We start from the raw sequence: 25,445 nt of genomic DNA on the forward strand, positions 1-25,445 counted from the left end.
ATGTTAGTGTTGTATTGTTTTTAAACACATGGTATTGGAAAGATATCAGTACTTTGATACTTTTGACAGCCTTAATACAACAAATGCTCTTCAGAGAAAATAATTACTTAAAACAAAACCCAAGATATAATAACCAAAGTTCAGATGATAAAGGGGCATTACAATTACACCATCATCCATAATCAGTCAAATGTAATGCTTGCAAGTGTTGAAGCCACTGTGGAATTGGAAAAACAGAAGAGTCAAGTCCATGTCTTCATGAACTGTCCTTTTGAAGAGTGGATTAGACAGGTCAAGTACACTCCATGACTATCTGACGCCAGATTGCTTTAGAAGGATGTTTGTCTTGTATCCATGACAAAAATATTCAGCTATAACTGTTGTTAATGGAGCTATTTGCATAATCCAACCATCATGGTTTACTTGAAACCATTTGCTTGATGCCCTCCATCCTTGGCTAGGATGCATGAATATTTGCTGTCTTGAATAGACAATGTGCTGCATTCATGCATTGTTGCTTAAATAACACACCCCTGCCCTGAAGAGGAAGCAGACATGAACAAACCCAATCCAAACCAGAGCATCATTTTAATTTTTTCATCCCAACCCAGCCTCGGCTTTTTTTTTTTTTTTGCAAAAACCAAATATGATTCCAACCTGGAAAACTGAGAAATGTAGCAAATATGACAAGATTGCAGGGGAATTGAAAATAGGAGAAATTAGTACCCATTCAACTTAATCATTTTAACACAACGTTTTTGTCATTGAAGTTATAATTTGTTGACTCTGTACATTGTTGTGGAGGAAGAAATTGCTTGCAGTCACTTAATTTGAATATCATCACTTGTATTGCTTATTGTGTTTACCCAGTGTACCTCCATTTAAATTGTGAAAGGGACAGGTTACACCAAAATCAAAAATACATATTTTCCTCTTGACCTGTAGTGCTGTTTATCCATCTGCATAGTTTTGGTGTGAGTTGCAGGGATTTGTAGATATCAGCTGTAGAGATATCTACCTCCTCTCCAGTATAATTGGACAAAATGACACTCAGCTTGTGGTGCTCAAAGCACCCAAAACATTTTTTTTGTTTAAAATTCAAAACCAGTGTCTCTTTCCAAAAATCATGACCTAGTTACTCAAGATAATCCACAGACCTTTGTTATGAGCAGTTTCATGTGCAACCTATTTTCTGTCTTGTAAGAAGAAAGTAGTTCCACTAGATTCTAAAGTAAGAGAAGGCCCATATCTCAAAAACTCTACAAGATAGATGGATAAATAGCACTACAGACCAGGGGGGAAATATGTATTTTTGATTTTGGGGTGAACTCTCCCTTCCCAAAACCATTCTTTCAGAGTCTGAGTGTTTTTAACATGCCTTTGTAATGAAGATTCATATCTCCTCCTCCAACAAGTTCTTTCTCTTCTTGTCTGTGTTGCACTGATGACAGTTGCCTTTCATCCAGTATTTACCATTTCTATGTCCAAGTTACACTTCCAGTTGACTGAGTGTGTCTGCTTGCTTTTCAGGCCCAGGCCCAGTTTGCCCAGACTACCACCCCCATGCCAGCCATCACTGAGGGAACCTACCAGCCTCAGACTGTCACTGCTGGGATGCCAGGATCAAGTGAGTCTCACATGCACGACAGAAAGTTTTTAGGGAGCATTTTACCCCCCTGTTGTGTAACAAATTTCTCTGCACTCAGGAAAGTCAGTGTTCAGTTATAACAGAAAGACCTTCACCAGTATCTACTCTCTGTATCTTTCCCCATGCTGGATACTTGTTGATGTGTCTATGTGGGGGGTCTGTGCTTCTGAGCCTATGCTGCTCTTGAGAGGAGAACAGTTCTGCAGTATTAAGGGAAGGATAAAGACGGGTGGAGTGAGAGGATTGGTATGGGAGGAGGAGTTATGAGCTCTTTGGACAATAACTGGAGTAAATGGGCCCCCCACACCGGCTATGATTTCCTTCTGTGTTTCTTCATCTCTTGTTGTATTTCTGCTCAGGGGTTTATGTTTTTCTCAGTTTGTGTGGAGGCAGACATGAAGTCTGCAGTAAGCCAGAGCGAGGCAGAATGAAAAAAAAGAGAAAAGAGGCATCCACAAGATTAAAAGTGGCTAAATGATGGGTGAGGGGCCTTTTCGAGATCCCAGACCGCAACTTTTCTTCTGATTTTCACTCACTTCTCCCTCCTTTCCTCGTTCTCCCACTCATTCAGTTTCTCTTTTCTCTGTTTAGATGCAAAGTCCTGTGGGCTTTTGCTCTTTTGTTTTTACCTCAGCAGAGCTAGCTGTGAATCACCATGGAGACCAGCTCTGGCAGTTGTACTGGGACAGGGCATGATGAGAGAAAGAGAGGAGGAGGAGGAGGAGGAGGAGGAGGAGGAGGAGTTGGTTTGAAAAGGAGGGTGGGTGGGAGGGAGGAGAGACCCAGGGGTGTAAGTGTGAGCTCAAGGAGAGACGGGAGGAGTTTGTTCTCCTGGTGTGGAGTAAAGAGACTGAGAGGGAGGTAAAAAGGGGACGGCCTGATTGACCTCAATAATGGACCATATTGCAGCCAGATACTCTAATGCTGTAAATTGCAGCTTGCCCAGGGCAAGTGAAATACCAACTAAGTCTGGGACCTTGCTTGCCTGCCGGTAAAGTTGTTTAAAAAACATATATATATATACACATACATACATACATACATACATACATACATACATACATACATACACACATACATACATATATATATGTATGTGTGTGTGTTTTTTTTTTTTTGGCTAATCAATTGAACACATTTTTCTGTTTCCAGTCTCCCAAATATGGAGATTTCCTACTTGTATCCGTTTATTGCCATATTAAACTGAATATTGTTGGATTTTACTGACGTCACTTTGGACATTTTTCACTATTTTCTGGCATTTTATAGATGTTGCAGCCCTTGTTATTCATTAACCACTAATAAATAAAACAGTTTGTACAGGGGCAAGTGAAAATTGACTCTGGGTAAGTAGATTTCTTACACAGCTGTTCAGCCAAGCAAATGAAAAAAAAAACATTAACACTGAACCCTGAACATGACCTTTCTTTTTCCTGTCAAGGTTTTCAAAACTGCAAAATAAATTGTATTTTGGCTCTGCCTTAACTAAAGGATGCTTTCTTTTTTTATTAAACTGCAGTAAAAAGACACAAATTAGGGCCTCAACTAATGATTATTTTCATACTTGAACTCTGTTGATTATTTTTTTGATTTATCAGTTAGTTGTTTGGTCTATAAAATGTCAGAAAATGGTGAAAAATGTTGATCGCTGTTTCTCAGAACTCAAGATGATGTGCTCAAATGTCTTCTTTTGTCCACAACCCAAAGATATACAATTTATTGTCATAGAGGAGTAAAGAAACTACAAAATATTCCCATGTAAGAAGCTGAAATCCTAGAGTTCTGACTTATTTTTTCTTAAAGAATTACTCAAACCAGTTAAAAGGTTATCAAAATAGTTGGTGGTTAATTTGATAATCTATTTTTTGATTAATCGTTGCAAACAGTAATATTTTTTAAATTGGTGCTACATGGCCAGAGAAAACAGAAAAAGGGCTGTGGTATTCCCTTTTGCTCAAAAGGTAGAAAACCTACAACAACCAGACTGCACTGGGCCCTTAATTTGGTTCCATTATATTGGAGAGAATCTCCAAAATCTGCAGCTCACACCAAAACCATCTATATGGATAAATAGCACTATAGGCCAGAGGAAGAATCAGGTGAAGGGTAAATTGCAAGAACATTGAAATAGTACTGAATTGACAAAAAGAGCAGAGTTCATTCCCAAGCCAACAGTTTTTTATTTGTGTCTGTGGGTTGATGTGGAGCAGGACTGTGTGGGAGAGTTCGGTGATAAAACAGGAGAGCACAAAAACATAAATGAGGAAAAGAACACTAATCTGAGTAGGCATTCTCAGTTTTGTGAAATAATGAAATATATTTAATGTATTTTTTTTTTATTATTTATTAAGGTCTAGTGTGGGAGTACAGGATGAATCACGATCATACTTTTTATATACCTACATACTTCTTAATGTTTGGCCAACAACGTGTGGGTATTTCTCTCTCTCTTCATTTTCTTTGCCATGACCAGAGCCATCACCTGTAACTGTACAGCGGCTGGTTTCTGTGAGCTTGGGTGGAGTGTTTATGTGGTTGAAGTGACTTAATCAAACTGTGTTGACTTTAGACTTATCTCCACCTGCAATCATTGCACAGTCATTGCTGTTGAAACAAAGAGCATCACTAAATAATATATTCGTACCAGTACTGACCTGGAGCAAAATCCCTGAGCTACTTCCTGGTGTTGTATGTAGATGGTGCTGGTGTGTGTTTGACTTTCACACTTACACAGCTTCACCATTAGCTCGTTGTATCTGCTTTTGTCTCTTAACTTTCCAGCACTAGTAAACACTAGGGTTGTCATGATACCAGAATTTTAAACTTAAGTACAATACTACGATAAAAAGACGATACTTGATACCTTTTTCAACACCACAGCAAAAAGAAAAAAAAACTGTCAAAATAAAAACTGCACTGAACTAGGGATGCGACTAATGATTATTTTCATAATCAATTAATCATTTTTTTCCAGATTAGTTGATTAGCTACTTGGTCCAGTAAATGGTAAAAGATCAGTGTTTCACAAAGCCTAACATAACATCCTCAAATATCTTTTTTCCCCAAAGCCAAAGATATTCTATTATTAGATTATTCTATTTATCATTGCAGCTCTATTTTGAACTCTTGGTCTTAAAAGAGATTAGTATTGCATTGTTTTTAAACATATTGTATTTAAAAGTATAGATTTTTTTTGACAGCTATAGTAAACACATGCCATCAGTCAGTCCTGATAAGATCACCCAGCCAACCATAAGGGAAAAAACCAAGACCTCTGATACTTTAGCTGTTAATATGATGCATGTAATCGAGTTATCCACATTATTTGCATTATTAATCATTCTTCTAAAGCTGCTGCGGCTAAAACCTGTTTGGGGAAGTGTAAAAAGCCCAAAATGATCTGTTCTGTATTGTATGGAGCATGTATTTGATTTGTTGACAGTTGGTTATATATTTGTACTGGCACAGTGAATAAAAATGAGTCAGCTCTACATGCTGTCAGCTAACTGTTTACTCACACAGTTAATTTATAATATAACAATCAGTCATCTTCACAGTTACTAAAGTTTAGTGATTGTGAAGCTTTGAATTTTGCTTTGTTGGTCTGGAAACTGATTTATAAATAAAACTTTCTATTCCTCTTAAAATATAGGATATTATATATATTTTAGTTATAGTGTACTTTGGAATACTCAGCTCATTACACAATACTGTCTGTGTCCTTGAGAACTGGTCTCGGATGTTGTTTGCATCTGATTACACAGCACATACCAACAATTGATGGTATGATTCTCCTCAAATAAGTGTGGAAGAGGTTTGGTTGGATCACAAAAACGTTCTGATCCTTAATGGGGTTCAAGAAGTTTATATGAAAATCCTGTGCAGTGTAACAAGGCTGCAACTAGCACTTTTTTTTAATTAGCAATTAATTTGCCTATTTTTTTTAGGATTAATCAGTTAATCATTTGGTCTACAAATGTCAAAAAAGTAAAAGATGTTCCTTACAATTTCCCAAAAGCCAAAAGTGATTGCTTTTGTCCAGCCAACAGCCCAAAACCCAGAGACTCTCCTTTTACTATGAAAATGACAAGGGAAATAAGAAAATCCTTACAATTAAGATGCTTGAATATGAAACAGTTAGCCTAATTGAATAGCAAAATAGTTGACAATTTATTTTGATCAATTAATTGACTTTATACTGTGCAATTCCACCATGCAACCTTAAATAAAAGTTACTTATATACATATAAGACTAAGAGTCAACAATAATCCTAACAGCTCTGTAAGGCTGCTAAATGTGCAAAGTACGGCTGTGCCTAAGTATATGCATACAATATCATTGCTAACACATAGTTTGACCACTAAACATGAAGAACATCTGAGGCTGGTGGGAATGTTTTGCAGGTGCTTGGTCATAAACCAAAGCATTGACCTGATGATAGTCCTAGATGAAAAGTCACTGAAAGCCAGAAATGCTGACTTCCTGGTTGCCCTAAAGGGAAAGTCAGGGTCACCAAAGTCAAGAGGATTTTTCCTCTAGATGTCTGTACAGAATTTTGGCAATGCATCTAAAAGTCGGTGAGATATTTCAGTGTGAACCAAAGTGGTGGCGCAACTGACATTAACATTTATAGATCATGACTGTTATACTAATAACATGACAAGCTGATTCTAGCTCTGTGTGGGCGAACTTATCTAATTAGGTTTGGATGTGGTTCATGTTTGTTAGACTGCTGAAAGTAAATCTTTCATTTCCTTCCAATTATGGCACAGTGTGATACATTCCCCAGGGACAGATGCTAATATGAAGATTATGAAGCACTGGCTTCATGGACCAATAAACTCCTAAATTTGGTGGCCCAAATGGAAAATGATGTAAAAACAATACAGAAAAGACAACCCAACACAGCCTTCCTTAACTGTGATACTGTGCTGTCCACTTTTTCCATGAATTGTGATGTGGTATTCTGAGAATTCATTGTTCCTGAAAAAAACTAGCTAGACGTCTTGGCTACTTGAGGAAAATGTTGTCACACACCACAGTACATTACGAGTATTTTATTGTGGCCAGGGGCCATTGGGTCATGCTTGAACCCTGCATTTCTACTTTCGGTGTATACAGGAAAAGAAAAGACAAAATATAGTAGTGGAATGCTTCCTTGTTGGTGGTGGAATATGATGGAAAAGCAACCATCATTTCCTAAATGCAGGATTCTAAGCCTAACCCTAATGTGATTTATTATGGAATAAAAATATACCTTGGAGTGACTATTTATCATATCATCTTAATTATTATGAATTTTATATTAATTATTTAAGGGGTGTGTCCTTTTTTTTTTTAGAAACCTATATTATATTAGTTTATTTCTTTTATATTTTACAAACTGAATTAATTGGCCTCCTAGATATATATAGATATATACATATAAAAACATTTATTGTTTTAATGTTGAAGTTTGGATTATACATAGCACTTATTTATCCTTTTATAGCGCTTACCTTTTAAAGCTTTTCTTGTGTGTTATGTGTTTTTCAATATTTTTAGCACTTTACTCTCGGTGTATAAATATATGTATATATGAAAGTGCCAGACATTCTGATTAATTCGTTGCACAAATATTTTTTTCAGCAAAAGAACACCTGTTGCTTGTTGTTTTATTCTTATTATTTATTTAACATACTTCATTTTATTTTATTTAACAGCCAGGGGAGAGACAGTGGAAGGAGAATTTTTAAAATAAATTATGCTCCTGCTGCTCCCACCTGTGCCTGTGCTCTTTTAAACCTTTCATTTATTTTATTTATTTTATTTCTTGATGGAGGGATTTTAATAGATAATAATGCTTTAATAAGGGAGATTTCTAATTTCATTTCTAATTCTTACAGCCCCTGTGTGTGCATGCCCCTCGTAGCATTTAATTAGAGTGCTACGTTTTAACCCCTACCTAACTCTTTAGGCTGCACCCCCAGCTAAACCACATACTGCTCTTCTTGGCACTGACACATATGAGTTTTTCATATGTCTTTCTTTTCAGTGCGAATGAGTAGTAAATTCTAAATAACCTGCTATAATGCATATGTATGCTGCTTTACAGCTGCTGGCTGATTCAGCTTATGCTCATTTTCCTACTTCTTACAAACTCCCTTACATGTCCTTTCTGTTACCATTGCCAGGATAGATGCAGTAATCACTGCTGTGCTGCAAAGTCAACGACAGGCTCTTGTTGCCAGAAAAAAGATGCAGTCAGGCAAGCAGGCGAGAAGGGGGACAGGCAGGTACACGCTGTCCAAACAGGGAAGCAGCAGAAGTAGAAGACAGAGGACAGAGACAGTAATCCTAACTCTGTAATAGTGTGTTAGAATTTAAAAGGCCTCATGACTCACACGCAACAAGGCGGAACCAATTTGCATAAAAACTTTGTGTGTATATATTTATATCTTGATACAAGAGAAAGACAAAGAGGGAGGATGGACAAACACAGATCATAGCTGACAGAGATTGTAGTGACCTTTACGTCACAGCACGGAACTGAACACTGATGCCAGGAAAGTTTTACTGCACTGCAACACAGAGTGCTCATTATCAGCATTCTTCCAATGGGAGGGCTCAATATAGCTCAAACATGTGGCTGTGATGGACGGCATGAATAAAATATAAAGTGCAGGAAAGGATGAGATCAGCTAAAAAGATTACTTTGGTAAAGCATATATAACAATGTTTGCACACCTGAGACCTCAAATTCACAGCATTACAAAAGGTTCAGTCACATGGAGACTAAATGCAGCTGTCAGTCATTAGAAGCAGGACATACAGTATGTAGTTACATATGTACACATTGTGTAACATTTGGTAAGCTCATTTTCTCTCTCTCTCTACCCTACCTACTACCTGTGTCTCACTCTCCACCTTCGTCTCTGCTGTCTTTTTCACCCTCCCTGTCTCCTTCCCCGTCTCTGTCTCTCTCATCATCCCAGGCTTGTACCCAAACCTGGAGGAGCTGGGAGACTACATGGGTCTGGCCCTCAACAGCGATGAAGTCCAGAGGAACCTGGCCCTGGTGCCTGTAGCTGACAATGTAAGTGTTTGTGTGTGTGTCCTGGGACTGTGTGTCAGAGTGTGCAAACATCTGACAGTGTAGCTGTATTATAAAAAGTGTGCCCTGCTGATTTAGCATTGCACTCACTGTTTGTCAGGACAATTTAAACGAAAGGCTTCCTTGTCTGGTGCCTACATTACCCACAGTGCAACCTGAACACGCAGAATGGGGTTTGCTATGCTGATAGTAGTGGCTAATGTAGCCTGGAGCCTCATATCCAAATCTCCGGATTGTTTTCATTTTTGAACTTCACAGCTAACCAACAATGACTCAAGCAAGTGACATCACTCGAGGACTTTTGTCAGATTTCACACAACTTTCTCTGGAGCCATAAAAGGCTTTACACAACTGTTTTTTTTCCCACATATGCAGTACTAACCTCCCATTAGGGTTGGGCCAATGTAAACATTTTCAAACCGGTTTTATATTAAGTCAATGGGAAGGTAAATCTGAATTTCACCACTAGGTGTCCCACATTACTCAGCCTCTTTGGAGTGGCTTACATTGTGTTTTTATTTCGCACAACAGTCATTCAACTTAATTTTTCTTCTTAAACTGCTCAGTGAAACTGAGAACACACTACATACATGTAGTACACAAGAACACTGTACATAAAAAAAAAATGTAAAGGAATATGTTCACATTTTTTATACATAAGACACGTGCAGTGAGGTAGAGTGGGAGTGAGGACAAAATGTGCAAATTAGCCAGCACCATGGTAATGAAGGTGTAAACCAGAAACAGAGCAAAACAGAGAAGTTTGGTTGAAACAAAGTCAATCTCATGTTATGTGCTTTGAGATCAGAGCTGTCAGACACAAAGCCTCTGATTGGTCAACAAGTCAGCCTCACTCAAGGCATCAGGGCATTGTAAGTAGACGGCTAACAACTATGCTAACAACAAAAACACTTTTCAAAGTGCAAAAATGGATACCTAATCACAGAAGACATTTACTGTTGGATTATCATTGTGAATTTATTTAGTCTCCAAAAACACACTGCAGTTCAAGGCTGAATTCCGAAGCTTCTGAGAGGGAAACTGGAGCTCTCATTACAACAGTGCAGCTGCAGCCTTCTGGGCACAAACAAGTGTCTAGCATGCATCTCTCCAGAGGTGATGTTGTACGTGACATTGGCAACCTGAGGAAGTTAATCACATTGTTATATTGCTTATTACTAATACAATACAAGTTGGACTTAGCGGTGTTGGCACAGGTTGCTGATGTAGGCTAACTTTTCATTTGCTGGAATGTCTCATAATGACAAATGCCAGTTCAGTTGGTCATGGAATCAAGTTTAAGCACATTAGGGCTGCAACTAATGATTATTTTCATAGTTGATTAATCAGTTGATTATTTTCTCTCTTAATAGTTGTTTGTTTTAAAAATTTCAGAAAATGGTGAAAAATTTTGATCAAGCTGACGTCCCCAAATGTCTTATTTTACTCCAAACCCAAAGATATTCAGTTAACTGTCATAGAGCAGTGAAGAAACCAAAAAACATTTTAGAAGGTGAAATCAGACAATTTTGACTTTTTTAAACTGACTAAGTGATTATCAAAAGAGTCAGTAATTAATTAACCGATTAATTGTTGCAGCTCTAAAGCACATATAACAGATTGATGAAACTGGAAACCTACTCAACCCAACCCTCCAACACCTGTGAACAGACTGTGATGTGTAAAATCAGTGGAATTCTCCTTTTGATATCTTCATTCCATCCAAAAATGACTGTTTATATAATTTAGATTAAAAAAAAAACAAGACACATATTACAGCAAATGACATGTTGGCTTTCAGGTCACATAAAAGCCTCTCACTTCAAACCACCAGCACTTCAGTGATTAAAACCTGTTTTCAGTAGATACACCAGAGCATAACAGTGTTCTGTTCCTGGAGATCCACATTACCCAGTGACTCACTGCAGGCCTGGAGCAGTGTGTGTGGGAGGGTGTGAGCTCTTTACTCCCCTCAAATTGCGCGTGTGTGTACATGAGGATCCTGCAGATGTCAAGGCTCTCTCAGCACCCGAGCTCATCAGCTGGCATTTAACCATCTGTGTTCTCTGCCTTTTGCTGATATCTTAACCTCTACCTTGATTTTTTTTAATGTTCTTAATTTCTTAGTTGTCAGTGCAACGCATGTTAATGATGAGGCTTTCTAAAGCAGTGCCTGAATCGTTCCTGATCTCATTCACTGGTGGAGGAGGAGATGAAATTGAATCCTCCCACATGCCTCTATTTGATGCAGCATTCCATTTTATCTCCAGCTGAATTTTAATGTAACATGCCTCTTTAATCTTTTCTTCCTCTCACCTCCCCTTCTTGTTCTTTCTCAACCCACCTCGTCACTTTCTCACCTCCCTCGCTGTCTGGCTTCCTCCCCCCCCTCCTCAGCAAGTGGCGCTGCCCGCCAGTTCAGGCGTTGGGGCGATGGTGCGGCCCGTGACGGGGGCGGACATGGGCATCAGGAGGGCAGAGATCCGTCCAGGGCTGCGGGAGATTATCCTCTGTAAGGACCAGGACGGGAAGGTGGGACTCCGGCTCAGGGCCATCGACAATGTGAGTCAGCAGCACAAACTCTTTGACACGCACCTGTTCTGGTGTTAATTATTCAGACCAGACTGACTGTCATTAACACCCCCATTAACACTGACGACTGAGGAAACCCACACCACCCCTCTGCTACTCTTCAGACAAGATCAGGGTTGAGATCTGGGTCAAACTCTGCTGCACTTCCTGTAAACATTCAGTGTTTAACCTGTTTTGCTCAGTATCTGGAGCATCTGGTGACCCAACATGTTGATCTCAAGAGGTTTCACCAAAAATAATGTAACAACTAATGCTAGAAACAGGTTATATCCTTTAAAGGGATAGTTTGGATTTTTTGAAGTGCGGATGTATGAGGTATTTATCTAGTGAGTGTAGATAGCGGTTGACATACCCCCCACTTCTGTTGGAAGAAGCAGAGAGGAGTACCAGCATGGAAGCTAAGACAGGGTCAGCAACAAATTGTATTGTAGCCACCTTAAAAAATAAGATCAGTTTAAGTGTGTGCTATTTTGTGTGTGCCCTGATCTGTTAGTTGGCTTGTGTTATTTTGTGACCTCTGTGAATGCAATGTTTTAAGACACTGAAGCTGCACAATAACACAATCAAGCAAAACATATAAAGCAGCAACTCATGTTCATGCGTTTTCCACTAGAAAGAAAGTACTTCCTACACAAAACTGCTCACAACGAGGTCTGTGGATTATTAGAGGCATTGGTTTTGATTTTCTCAGATGTATTTTCTTGTTGCTTTTAGCACCACAAGCTGAGTGCCTATTACATTGGAGAGAAGGCAGACGTCTCTACAGCTGATATCTCCAAAATTCAGCAACTAGGAACAAAAAAATCTAGGTGGATAAATAGTATTACAGGCCAGAGGAAACATACGTAGTTTTGATTTTGGAGTGAACTGTCCCTTTTAAGTGGCTAAAATAAATTTTTCTGCTGGCACTGTGCATTGCAGTTCATTACTTAGCTTCTGTGCAGGCACTCCTTGATTGTGTAATACACTGGCTATCGATAAGTACCTCATACAACCCCAGTTGCTAACATTCATTTTGGTTGTTAGATAAGGTTGACTGCTGCTTTGACATTAAAACACCTATTATGAAACACAAACAGGAAGTACTCTGTTGGTATGAATAGTTACACAAGCATGAGTGTTTGATGATGTTGACTTAAGTCATCTGAGTTGTCCATGAGGAGACAATTACTGCCGACACTGCTGACTGGTCGAGCCGTTGAAAACAACCTTAAAATGATCTAAGATGTGCAGCAGCCCCATTTTCATAACCATTTGAATGTTCTTGGGATGCGTGTGGGAAAACAGTGAGTAACCTTGCAAATGACCGAAATGATTTGCAAAAAGAGAAGTTTCAGTGTGTTGGTGGTAGATGATCTGCTGAAATGACACAGCACATTTGACTTAGCATGGGTGCTGAATGCTCAAAATTAAGGACAGCAGTCCAGTCAGATGATTTAATCATATTACATGGAAATCGAGTAAAATGGCTTGACCAATTCATTTGAAAGAGTTGTTTAGACACAAGCCTTCTTTTAGTTTGTTTTGTTGAGTACATTTCACTGTCTCAAATATCTAACATTATCTATTCTAAAATCTTTGCTTTATGAAGCTTTCAGCTCCTCTTTCCTCTCTGTGCCCCTGACCCCTTTCTCTTGAGTTGCTTCTTTGTTTTCTTTTCACCAAAAGCATCTGTCCTCTTTGGAAAGCCATTTTGATCATTATTATATAAATAATTAAATATGAGCATGAAATAAATCCTCAAATAAATACACAAGGTAATAAATATCTAATTAAATATAGAAGTATAAATGAGTCAGTATAGTTCAGTAAATAAATACTCTAATAAATGAGGCAATAAGAAGAAAAAGAAATAAAATACATTTTTGGAAAATGATTTTTTAAATATAAACATATCTATTTTTATTTATTGAACCCAAATGTCTTATTTACATATTTTGCAATTTATTTCAGAGCTGTATTTATTTATTTCATAGGTATAGTGACTTAAATGACATTCCACAGTCTTCTTCTCTTCCTCCATTTCTTGGACTCATTTTAGAAGTTTTGTCCATTTCCTCTCTCATGTCTCAGGGAGTGTTTGTGCAGCTGGTGCAGGCGAACTCCCCTGCGGCCCTGGCCGGGCTGCGTTTTGGGGACCAGGTCCTTCAGATCAACGGACAGAACTGTGCCGGCTGGAGTGTAGACAAGGCCCACAAGGCCCTGAAGGCCGCGGCAGAGACCCGCATCGAGCTCGTGGTCAGGGACAGGTGAGGAGCATTTAATACACAAGGCCATGACAGTGTGTCCAAAACCCCCTATCAGGACTGTCAGGAAATTTTGTCATAGTGTTTAGGTTAGTTTATTTGTGTCACATACGCATAAAAAAACAGCTGAAGGAAATGTAAAAGTATGTGTGAGGGTGTGGTAGGGTGTGTAATGTTTTATATGAAAACCACAACCAAAAGATAAAGGGCACACAGTCAAGATACAAACGAAACAAAATCACAGATACATTTTAAAGCTACTACAATGAACTTTTGTGTTGTATTGAATTTGGAGGCTCCTTTGGACAAAATGTAACGTCAAAAAATGAAATAAAAATAAAAATCTCCCCCTACTTGTTTTCAATGAGCTACTGTAATTGTAATCTATTCTGGGAAAATGTAAACACAGGCATGTTTCATCTGATTTTAAGGAGAATCTGACCCGGTGGCAGGCATTAAGAACAACTATAAAGAAATGACCAGTCATCTTGCAGATGGTCTTGTCTCCAAAATGCTTGTCCTGCTTATGTAGGTCATATAGAGGCATCAGTAATAAATTTAGCCCGTTTTATAAATCAGTTAAAAACTCCTTGTAGTAGCTTTAAATATTTGTGTTGAAAAATTGCACATATAAATATATAGAAATTATACAGTAATTGCCATGTTTAATAGTGTGAACAGTTTCTGATAGTGATCAGTATCACTAATTAAATATTTTTAACAGCAGGACATTTCTAAGTCTCTTTTTGTAATTAAATGTACATTTTTGTTTTCTATAGTTACTTTTTATATCATTTCAGTCTCCTTTTTGTCATAGAAAGAAGGTATTAATGGACATGTTTCATCAAAGTTTTCATTTTTAAGAGATTTAATTACACAGGGTTGTACCCTTGCTTTTATTGTTTTATTCTGAATGTCTGAAGCATTTTGTTTTAGATGAAAATATAATGCACATTTAAATATAGAATGTAACTCTATATAGGATTAATGTGTCCTCAGTGGTTCATGTTTCAGTGTTCAGATGTCATCTGTATCCCTGACTTGTCCTTAACGTGATGTGGAACAGTTGTGGTTTATCATTGATCTATAAACTACTCAGCATCCATTTGTCTAATGTGCAAACTGCTTTATCATATTTTATTATCTATTACATTCCAGGGCCCAAAATTGGCACCAGCCACCAGCCAAATGTTGGTAAAATATGCAAGTGTCTGGCAGATTTGCTTCACTCACCAGCCAAAAAAACAACGGTGATCTGTTGAGTGGCTGGTGAAATATGAACATTATGAACACTAGCCATTTGGTCGATGGACAAAAAAGTCCATTTTGGGCACTGCACTGTAGATACTGAGTTCTTATTGTCAGGATTTGGGGTGTAGAGTAGAATACAACTCTTTTGAAGTTAGGTCAATAGATTTTAACGAAGAAGTTTGGTGAATCAACTTCTCCAGCTTTTGAGTTTACCTGAGCAATAGTTAAGAAGCTGCTGCCTGATGAGCCAAACATGACTCCTATATCTAAACATGGGAACCAGTAATTTGCAGAAAAAAAACTCTTGATTGATGTTGAACAGGTGACATTTTCTATCTGACATCTGTTATCTGAACAGTATCACAGCTTTTAATTAGAAGATGAAACACTTGGCGCCCTCTGCTGGTTGTTCCATCACCTGCACTTTGCTGCTCAGTTCTGCTTTTAGTTTTGTTTTCATGAACATTGTCACAGAGTTTCATGTTATCTTGCATTTGGAGTTTTCCATGTTTTTTAATCATAATTCATTGATTCTTTAGAATTGGGACAAACAATATCCTTCCAAAAAAAAACAAAAATTATTAACACCAACACTCTAATTAATTTTTATTTATTTTATTTTTTTTGAGAATTTCTGAACTTGCTCTGTGCCAGAAAACACCGTTGTCCTAGACAAGACTTCAAACAACTTCAGACAACTTCTAACACTTCAAAAAACTAACAATACCTACTGATAACATAGGTATAAACATGTGCTACTATAATCATTTTGTTTTAAATAGATTTTTTCAATTCCAATGTTGGCTCTTTAAATTTGTATCCCAGATTCCTAACAGATATTTCAGATTTTTGAAAAACATGATTTAATCAAGCATAAAAAGGGTTAGCTATACCCTAAGGACCCCTGTCTCACTTCCTGGTTTAAAAAAGTCAGAAATACTGCTTAAGCACTGATAAACTTGATTTTTTAACAAATTCATTAAATAATTATGCTATTAAATGTGTCTCAATCATAGCATGTCAACTCTGTAGTCCTTCTAAATTAAAGCTAAATAAGAATTATGATTTAAAAATGTGTATTTTGATTAACATTACTTACTACTTACTACTTACTACTGTGCTGTGAAATGAACATTTTGTCAACCTCATCAGATTTTCCATCTGCTGGAGTTGACGTCTACATTTGATAAAAAATGTAATCACTAGAAGGTTGACCTGCTACAAAGTTTAATACCCAGGAGTTTTATCTTTTGAAGTATATTTTTCCAGCATTATTGAAGAGTAAAATTCAACCCCCCTCCTTGCTCAAATTCTCAAGAATGAGTGAATAATAAATGTAGGTTCTATCATGTAAGTTTTAGTTTTTAAAACCAGAGCTTCACACCCGTGGATCCCTAATCCCTCTGCGTGTGTCTCCTGTGTGTGTCCCTGTGTGTGTCTCTAGGCCATTCCAGCGCACCGTCACCATGCACAAAGACAGCTCAGGCCACGTGGGATTCATCTACAAGAATGGTAAAATCACCTCACTGGTCAAGGATGGCTCTGCCGCCCGCAACGGCCTGCTGACTGAGCATTACATCTGTGAAATCAACGGACAAAACGTTATTGGACTCAAGGTCAGACACTTGTCTTTCCACCACATAGTCCAGTCATTGATGGATATAAACTGTTTACTAGGTGATCATTATATGACAAAATACTGTGTGTATTGTTAACAAGATGATAAGATGAATGTCACGGATGTTACATAACTACAAACCTAAAAATTTGAATACATACAAAACATCTGTGATGCTTATCAAATGTTTGGTGGCTAATTTTAATTTTTCATCGTCATGGCTGCTTGCATACTGGCAGAGTGTAATGTAACGTGTCAACATGCGGCATTTGTAAGTAAGTGCAGCATTCACCACCAAGTCTGTACAAATGTGAAGTAAAAATGTGTTTAGTTCCCATCGGTAATGTAGCCACAGTTAACTTTTAGTCCAGTGTCTTCTGTGGTACCTGTGTAGCTACATCCTGCTCTGTGATGACAACTGTGGATATCTTTTAGGCCTAAATGTTTATTTTTTCCTCAGCTAGCTCCTAAAAACCTCAAATTTGATTCTCATCACTGTTCTTGTGTGGAAATTTCAGGATTCTCAGATCAAGGACATTCTGACCACCTCTCCGACTGCCATGACCATCACCATCATGCCAAAGTTCATCTATGAACACATGATTAAGAGGTAGGACTTGGGCATTTTAATTAATCTAGTGCATAGACAGTATAATAGGTGGATGTAGCTTCCGAGTCTGAAAAGTGAAGCCAGTGGGGAAATGCCTCAAACCTGCATTCTTTCTAGTAGCCAGCAGGAGGCAACTTCACTGGTTGCAAAAAGAAGTCAGATTGTATTTAAGAAAATGAGGCTACTTCTCATGTGGTTTATTACCTCAGTAAACATTTTCCTAATAAGGTAATGATCTTCTTTAATTCAGCACAATGTTCATTTTGCAAATTATGGTCCCATTTAGAATAAAATAGCCTCGTGATTGACAAGTCGTGGCCGTGGCGTGTCCTCGTTTTCTCAGTCAGATCCAGCCAGGATAGAGCTATAGCAATGATCATCCTCCCCACCTCCACACTCTTGTCCAAATATGGTCACTTGTGGCTCCAAAAAAATCCATTCAGCCAAAATTGAGGCTTTAGAACAGTAGTCCATAAATCATACAGTTTATAATTTAATGTCAATGTAATACAAAATGAGGTGATGGCACAGTAACTACACATGCAGTACATTAAAGTGATGCATGACCTGCTGTCAGTCACCATTAATTGATATTTGATATTACTTTTATTGTTCTTATAGTGTTTAATGCTACTGTTATTATCCTCTTCTTGACAGTTCTGCCTTTTATTATTTATTGGCTAAATAACATCACAAGTGTTGTTGTACGTGTACAATAACAATTCAGATATTATTTTCTATTGTCTTTTCATGTATGGATTCATGTAGCACTGATGATGCATGATGATGTCACCAGAACTATCCAATCAATGAGTCAGTTCATAGGACTTAATGTTAACTCCTTTTTCTTTTGTTAGTAACAGGTCAATAGCCATGTTTCTTTCAACATAAACTCATCCAAAATAGTTTGGAAATTAGTGTTTGGTTTGACATATCTGTGTTGTCACTGTATTATTAGCAGTGCATCTTATTTTGTTGGAAAGCCTGTTCATTTCCCTTTACAATGATGTCCCATGTGTAAGGATTCTGCATTTGTGGGATAAGCAGCACAGCTGATTATGTGGGTGGGGTCCCAAGTGAAATGTGCCAAATTTCCCTGCAAATGTCAAACAGTGTATTCTCCTGTTGGTGTTGACTCTATTGTCTGAGCTGCTTGGGGAACTGGCTGATTGAACTCTCTATCAGTAAAAAGGAACAGACAGCCTATGGTTCCTCAGTGATTTAAGGGTGATGAACTACTCTTCCTGGGGCGTTGTCTTCTTGAGACGGCCACTTTGTGGCCTGTCTTTGACATCACCGGTTTCATGGAAGGCCTTCCACAGGCTTTATCAGGATTGCACAAACATGGCATACCAATGCTTGGAGCAGACACCAAATGACCGCCTTGGTAGAGAGCAGCACCCAGCAGGATCCACAGGGTGCTCTAGGTGCTACCAATCAGGTGCCAATCATCTGATCCCCCAAAACAACTCAAAACAACAGAGTCCACACCAACAGGAGAATACACTGTTTGACATTGGCAGGGAAATTTGGCACATTTCACTTGGGAACCCACCCACATAATCAGCTGTGCTGCTCATCCCACAAATGCAGGACTCTTACAAACGTGGCATCAGTGTAAATGGAAATGATCAGGCTTTACAGTGAAATACGATACAGTGCTAATAATAACATTGTACTTGTGTGTACTCTAATGAAAATGGCAAAATCCCAAAAAATAGTTCTAACGCTTGGTTGAGGTAGTTTAAGGCAGCCTTAATGCGCTTAAGGGGAAATGAAAACACTATTCCGAATAAGTTCTGATGTAGCGAACATTTAACTCACATGACCGATGAGCCGTTTCCACTCCGGCAGTCTCCTCATGCCTCCCACAGCTCTATAATACACACACATCTGATGGAACCATATTTGCATTAATCCATGAAACTCACAAACACTGCATATTTCCATTCTGTTTTGTACATTGATTTTCAGCATTTGAAGTTTGACCAGCGCTCTTTTAATTACGCCATCTTGTTGTGCCCTCTTCTTCTGCAATTTCTTGTCTTGATTTATTCAAATTTCTGTTAAAATTTGCTGTACCTTTGGATGTAAACACGGCTGATGTTAACAGGAAATGGACCAGAACTAAAAGGCAACATTATGTTTCATGGTCCACACCAACTAAACCCAACAAGAAGCCTGAAAGTGACCTTGAATGAACCCTGTGTGTAGATGGACTTCCCTTTTCACTGACACACTTATTTTATTTATTTGTTTTTTTTTTTTGTTTTTTTTTTTTCCAGGATGTCCACTGGTCTCCTGCGGTCAGCCATGGATCACTCTGTTCCTGAGGTGTGAGGACCAGGAGGAGGACTGTCAGCTGTCAGGATGTCTTCAATACAGACATATCTCTCTTGCTCTCTCTCTTTTCCTCACTCATCTTTCTCTCTCTCTCTCTGTCTCTCTTTCTGTCTTCATACCAAACCACCTCCTGCGTCACAATCATCATTGGCGCCATTTCTCATCCTTAACATAATCTGAAAATGCCTTTTTTTCTATTCTTCAGTTTGATATATTCTTTACCTTTTCTACATTCTCCTCATCTGTTGACACGTCTAGTTCTTTTTATATGTTAACCTCGTAGTCTAAGTATTACATGTCCATTTTCCTGTTTTGTATTTGAGATCAAGGACAGTACAAAATGTTTTTTTTTAAGCCATGTACACTATCATGATTCCAGAGCTTCCTCCTCATCGTGGAGTTGAATCATTTGGCACGTGACGTTTCATCTTGTCAAAATGCTGTAAAAGTCAACAGTCAGTCATCAGAGCCCTACCATGTAGATTACGGCTGTGCTCCCAGTCCCTGCACTTGGCCCCTAATGTGTGTGCATAAATAATCTGAGCTGAACTAACACCTGGGGCCTCATGTGAAAACGTTTGCTGACTTGATTCTAGATTCCAGTGTACAGTCATTTTTACTTGGCCAGTAAAACTAATAGGTTTTAGCAAAGGTTTTAGTTTATACCATATTTTGGTGAAAATTAATGTTGATTTTGGCATCGAGAGTAGTTATTTTTTTCTTTTTGTGGAAACCCAACATTTCTGGACCCCGGATTCTAACTTTTAAGTGAGACTTCCAGCTTCTCAACGAGATGGCGATGTGTAATTGTAACACACTTCCTGTCTCTGTGGGGAAATGTGTTGAATTTGTAGGTACTGGGAACACTGTGTGCACATTCCAGGGTAAAGTGTAGGGAAAGGGGCAGCAGTAGATGTTTGTTGCCCTATGCAGCTGGGACTTAGCCCTGTCCACAAACACTAAGGCCTTTTCACGCTGCACTTAGCCCAGGGCTATAAGCATTTATAGAAACTTCTTAGCCCCAGGCAAAGGGAGCTATTAGCCTCACACTGGCATAAATCTGGCACATTTTATAGTGGGCTAACCCCGACTTTATCCAAGGGTTTGCTGATTCTGCTCCGGTGCAGGGTTATCCCTTGAGAATTGACTAAGCACAGGGTTAAAATGTGCCAGTTTGAAGAAGGCATAAAGGCTGTCAAAGAAGAATCACGCAACGTTTTAGATTGTAATCATTAGTCATGTGTTCCAAAAGACATTTAACTTAGGGCTAGCAAAAGTGCATTATATAGCCCTGGGCGTAAGTTAGCCCTGGGTTATCAATATTTAGATGCACACTGAATTAGTCTCAGGCAAAAGGAAACATTAGCCCCTGACTAGGAGAGCTTTCACAATGGCACAATCCAGAGTGGGCTAACCCCAGCTTTAGTCTAGAGCTTGCTGACCCTGCTCTAGAGCAGGGTTATCCCCTGAAAATTGACTAAGCACGGGGCTAAAAGGTGCCAATCTGAAGCGGGGCTAAAGACTGTTACAGATTAATGTCTGTCCCAACAGACATTTAACCGAGGGCTAGCAAAAGTACATTGTATAGCCCTGGGCTTAAATTAACCCTTGGTTAACAAGAGGGCTTTTCACACAGGTTTTTCTCCCAAGCAAAAGAAGATGTTAGCCCAGGGCTAAGGAAGCTTTCATAATGGCACAATCTAAAATGAGCTAACGCCTAAGGCTTGCTGGCTCTGCTCCGGAGCAGGGTTAGCCACAAGTTTGCAGGGTTATTCCCTGACTAGTGACTAAACACTGGGCTAAAAGTTGCCAATGTGAAAGGGGGTTAAAGGCTGTTAAAATAAACGTAACCCAGGGCCAGCAGAAGCGCGGTGTGAAGCGTATAGCCTTGGGCTTGAGTTAACCTCAAGCTAACAGTGTGTGTGTGGAAAGTGGCTAAGTTATCCCAGGGTTGAAACTATAGTTAGAACCTTCTTAGCCCCAGGTTAAGGATAGCAGATTCAGTGTGAAAAGCCTGTAAATTATCCCAGGGTCATTTCTAAACCCAGAAAATCCAGTGTGAAAAGCCCTCAAGAACCTTCTTAGCCCCAGTCTAAGTCTAGCCCTGGACTAAAAACATGCAGTGTGAAAAGCCACATATAAGAACTATGAGGTGGTGAAATGCACAAGTAAGCAAGCTCACGATGCAGGATGTGATTGGCTGTCTGGTGTTTAGTCGAAAAGTCTTTGTTGGATATGGTCTTGTGCTTTCAAAGAATAATTTTCGAGGGAATTGCTGGTATTTGTGTGGACAGGGTCTGTGCTGGGCAGACCCACTAAGTGCACTTTCCACTACCTTTTTAAGAGGTTGTCTTTCCTGTGTCCATTTCAACAGTGGAGTTCAACAGTTGTGCTTTTTTTATTATTGTGTTTGTGGTGCCTCATGTTAATGAGAGAACTCATCAAAACAAACATGTATGTTAACTGTAGGAAACTGCTTAAATTTGATGCTGAAAATTGTCCGCTCAAATTGAAGGCGTTCAAATTCCAACATGATAGGTTCAGCCAATGAACTCCCTGTCCTCTACTATGTGTTGTTAGAGGACGTCCCTGTGTAATATTCCTTCCCTGACTGATGAGCAGCAGAGCTCTCAGTCGTGAATTTCTACTTGTTATATAAAGTTGCTCCTTTTAATGCTGTTCATGTTTGGATGCATGTATTCCTTTAATTTTCTAGGTATGCAATCTGATAAAACATCACTGTCATTCTGTAAGAAAATGCTAGAAAAATCTAAAAGTTTATATACGAATGTAACCAAGATAATATTGTAAAACAAATAAACAGTCTTTCTGTTCACATCAGCTTGGTGTATTTGTGTTTCCAGACTATTGCCCTTTTTCTTTCTTTTTTGAATAGAAAATTCATAATTTTAAAAGATAAATGAATAATAGTAATAACACATAACACTATTAGAATTAATTTAAAAATCAATTTAAATGAATTAATTCTAATATGTACATATATATATATATATACATATATATATATATATATATGTGTGTATATATATATATATATACATATATATATATATATAGACAATTAACACCTGAAGCAGTTTAATGTTTAAAATGTCTGTCTTTCTGTCTGCCTATCTGTCTGTTTCTGTCTGTCTTTGTCTTTCTGTGTCCAATTTTGACATTTTTGTCTGCGGTCTATTTCAAGTGTTCATAAATTCAAACTGTGATCTGCTTCAGGTTAAGTTTGTTCTTTTTTTCGGTCCTTTCAGTATTCAAATTTCTCTGTGCTGTAACATACAGGCGATTGGCCAGTTTCACCAACCTGAGGCCGGTCCTGTCTTCTGATTGGTGGATTGACCTGAAGCTGTTTTTTGACAGTTGAAACCTCATACAGAGAGAAATAAACCTGAAGCAGCTCAAAGCGTGAAGTTATTAACAGTTTAAAAACACTGCCTGTCTGTCTGTCTCTGTCTGTCTTTCTGTGTCCAACTTGGACATTTTAGACTACAGTCGTTTTTTAACTTAATAAATTCAAAGTTTGAGCTGGTTAATGTTAAATTCATTCATTCATTCATAAAGTGCCCATCTTGTCTACACAGTGGATACATGTCCACTTACAGTTGCTGGGCAGAAATTGACAAGGCTGATTGTGATTGGCTTAATTGAATGAAGCTCTAAGTCTAATGTCCAGGGCTGCCTACTGACACTTAATGTCAGCCATATTGTTCTTCTGTCCCACTTACTTACACACCTTCTCATATACAGACACACAAAAGCTGTTCTTTCTCTGTGGAAGGGCACTTACTGACATACACACTCACCCATATAGATACAAACGCGCAATAACGCATTCACATACACTCGCATACATACACACATACATGCATGCAACAGCATGTGCACACACACACACGCAACCTCAATGATACATCTACTGCTATTAATACTTCTGGCAATATGGTGGGGATACTAGTTGGCAGCGAGCATCAGGCACACTCAAAAGTTCATTTGAAATTTTCTGTTTCTAATTTATTACCTTTTTTCAACTGCAAATTAAATTGCAAACTTTGTCAAAATGTTTTTTTTTAATAAGATAGTTTTCAGTTGTCAGTCTGTTTATCTGAGTTAAATCATACTACTTGTAGAAAATTGGAAAATGGAATTGTCAAGCAGACAAACTGACCAACATTACCACAAATTCTGTCATAAATGTTGCATACACTTGACAAATTAACTGCATGATAGTCTACACAGTCCATCTTAACTGAATACATTTGAAAGTACATTATTGTTAAATTGAAATTAAGTCAGATAAAACATACACTTTAATAAAAATGTTGAATTGAAATTAAATCAAATCAAGCATGTACTGTATATACTGTATATAGGCTACTGTTTGCTGCTGGCCTGCACCATCTAGTGGACTGAAAGGACAATTGATGTTATTTTTTCAGCACAGAGAAGTTCAATTTGTATTTGTGACATGAATAATTTCTATAATAAACAGTTGATACTTGGCGTCAGTATAACGATACCAGAGTTGAGGACTCCTTAGACTTTAGTCAGACTCATGTCACAAATTTGATGACTTTATACTCGACTTGACAAAATTCAACAAGACTTGCAACTCAACTTGGATTTTAACACCAGTGACTCCTGACTTCACTTGAACTAAAGCCTTCTGACTTGAAAATAGTTAATACATTCCCTCAAGTCCAAAGATTAAAAAGTATTTTATTTAAAAAGTATGATTTGATTTTCAATTTGTTTCCCTTCATTTTCCAAACTAATATTAAAGTCTATGTAAAAGACAAAGGTAGTTTTTCTTCTAAACACATTATACATGTTAGAAAATAGCTGCAGAAAATGTGAACTGAGAACTATGTAGTAAGAATTGTGTCTCTGTCAGTGGTGACTCAGACATGTCTGGCTGTATGGGTAATAACATATTTTTGTGGTGTGATAAACTCATAACACACATTTATTGCTGCTTTACACAGACTTAAACTCTATTCATTCTCAGCAAGTTCACACTTAATTCCCCAGATCCACTTTGAACCAATCTGACAGCATCCAATCAAGTTGCAAGAGAGAACCATGGAGAATTAAAACGTTACATTACTGAGCTCCAAGTGGTAAAAACGATACCAATAATCATTTTATTTGCGTTCAAAAACTTGGTCCTAAAGGAAGGAAATCTACTTGTGGTTTCTGTCTCTTAGAAGGAAGTTTTTCCTCACCACAGTCGCCTCAGTGCTTGCTCTTGGTGGGAACAATCGAGTTAATAAAGGGTACGGCATCAGATAACTTTGTTATGATTTGGCACTATATAAATAAAGTTTAATTGAATTGAATCAACTGTAAAAATGGTATTAGAACATCTCTATATAGAATCAGTGTGATTAGGAGAAAATGCAACAAATAATTTCAATCACAGTCACAGTATCAAGCAAGAAAAACATCCAGAGACTGGGACAAACACACAGATGAAGACAACAGAAAGGTTTCCTCCATGCTGTTTAATATAGGGGCTTTTGGTCTTTCTTTATACAGTGTGGTGGGAGTGTGAATGGAGAAGTAGCCTACTGATGTATTTTACTGTACACACTACTATTGCCATTAAAATAGTTCATTTACATGACGTTATCTGTAGATAGCAATGATGTCAGCTGAATTCCTATACAAGGCATTGAATGTCCTCAATGGTAGGATGTTATAGGACTTGGTATAACCTCTGTATACATTAATTATCATTACATAGGCTATGGAACACATAGACAGTCAGACAAGGAATAAAGCATATAATGACAATACACATTCAGATATTGACCAAAATAAAAACCAAACACCCCCCACCTCCTCCTGTCATCCCCAGGAAATATTCAGCATCATATGTGTCTAAACGATATACGTAGTATATAATCACTGAGTCACCCCCCTCCACCCACGTACTGTACACTGGCACAACCTCACACTACAGCAGGAAGTTCAGGTGTATTATGGGACAGGTCACTGTGAGGCACGATGAATGTAATGGGTTTTG

General features: G+C 38.1%; 1 protein-coding gene across 1 annotated transcript in view; it reads left to right on the forward strand.

Annotated features, from left to right (window-relative positions):
- sdcbp2 (syndecan binding protein (syntenin) 2) overlaps positions 1–20,119 on the forward strand; it is a 33,957-nt gene extending 13,838 nt beyond the window's left edge. Inside the window, exons 3-9 of the mRNA XM_084721834.1 lie at positions 1,531–1,627; positions 8,624–8,724; positions 11,140–11,304; positions 13,408–13,583; positions 16,276–16,447; positions 16,968–17,059; positions 19,345–20,119. Of these exons, the coding sequence (XP_084577960.1) occupies positions 1,531–1,627; positions 8,624–8,724; positions 11,140–11,304; positions 13,408–13,583; positions 16,276–16,447; positions 16,968–17,059; positions 19,345–19,399 (858 nt within the window). The 3' untranslated portion in view covers positions 19,400–20,119. The remainder of the gene's footprint in view (positions 1–1,530; positions 1,628–8,623; positions 8,725–11,139; positions 11,305–13,407; positions 13,584–16,275; positions 16,448–16,967; positions 17,060–19,344) is intronic.
- Positions 20,120–25,445: the final 5,326 nt, after the last annotated feature.

Source organism: Lutjanus erythropterus, chromosome 6, assembly GCF_056507025.1.
Source record: "Lutjanus erythropterus isolate fLutEry1 chromosome 6, fLutEry1.hap2, whole genome shotgun sequence".
Taxonomy (NCBI): domain Eukaryota; kingdom Metazoa; phylum Chordata; class Actinopteri; order Lutjaniformes; family Lutjanidae; genus Lutjanus; species Lutjanus erythropterus.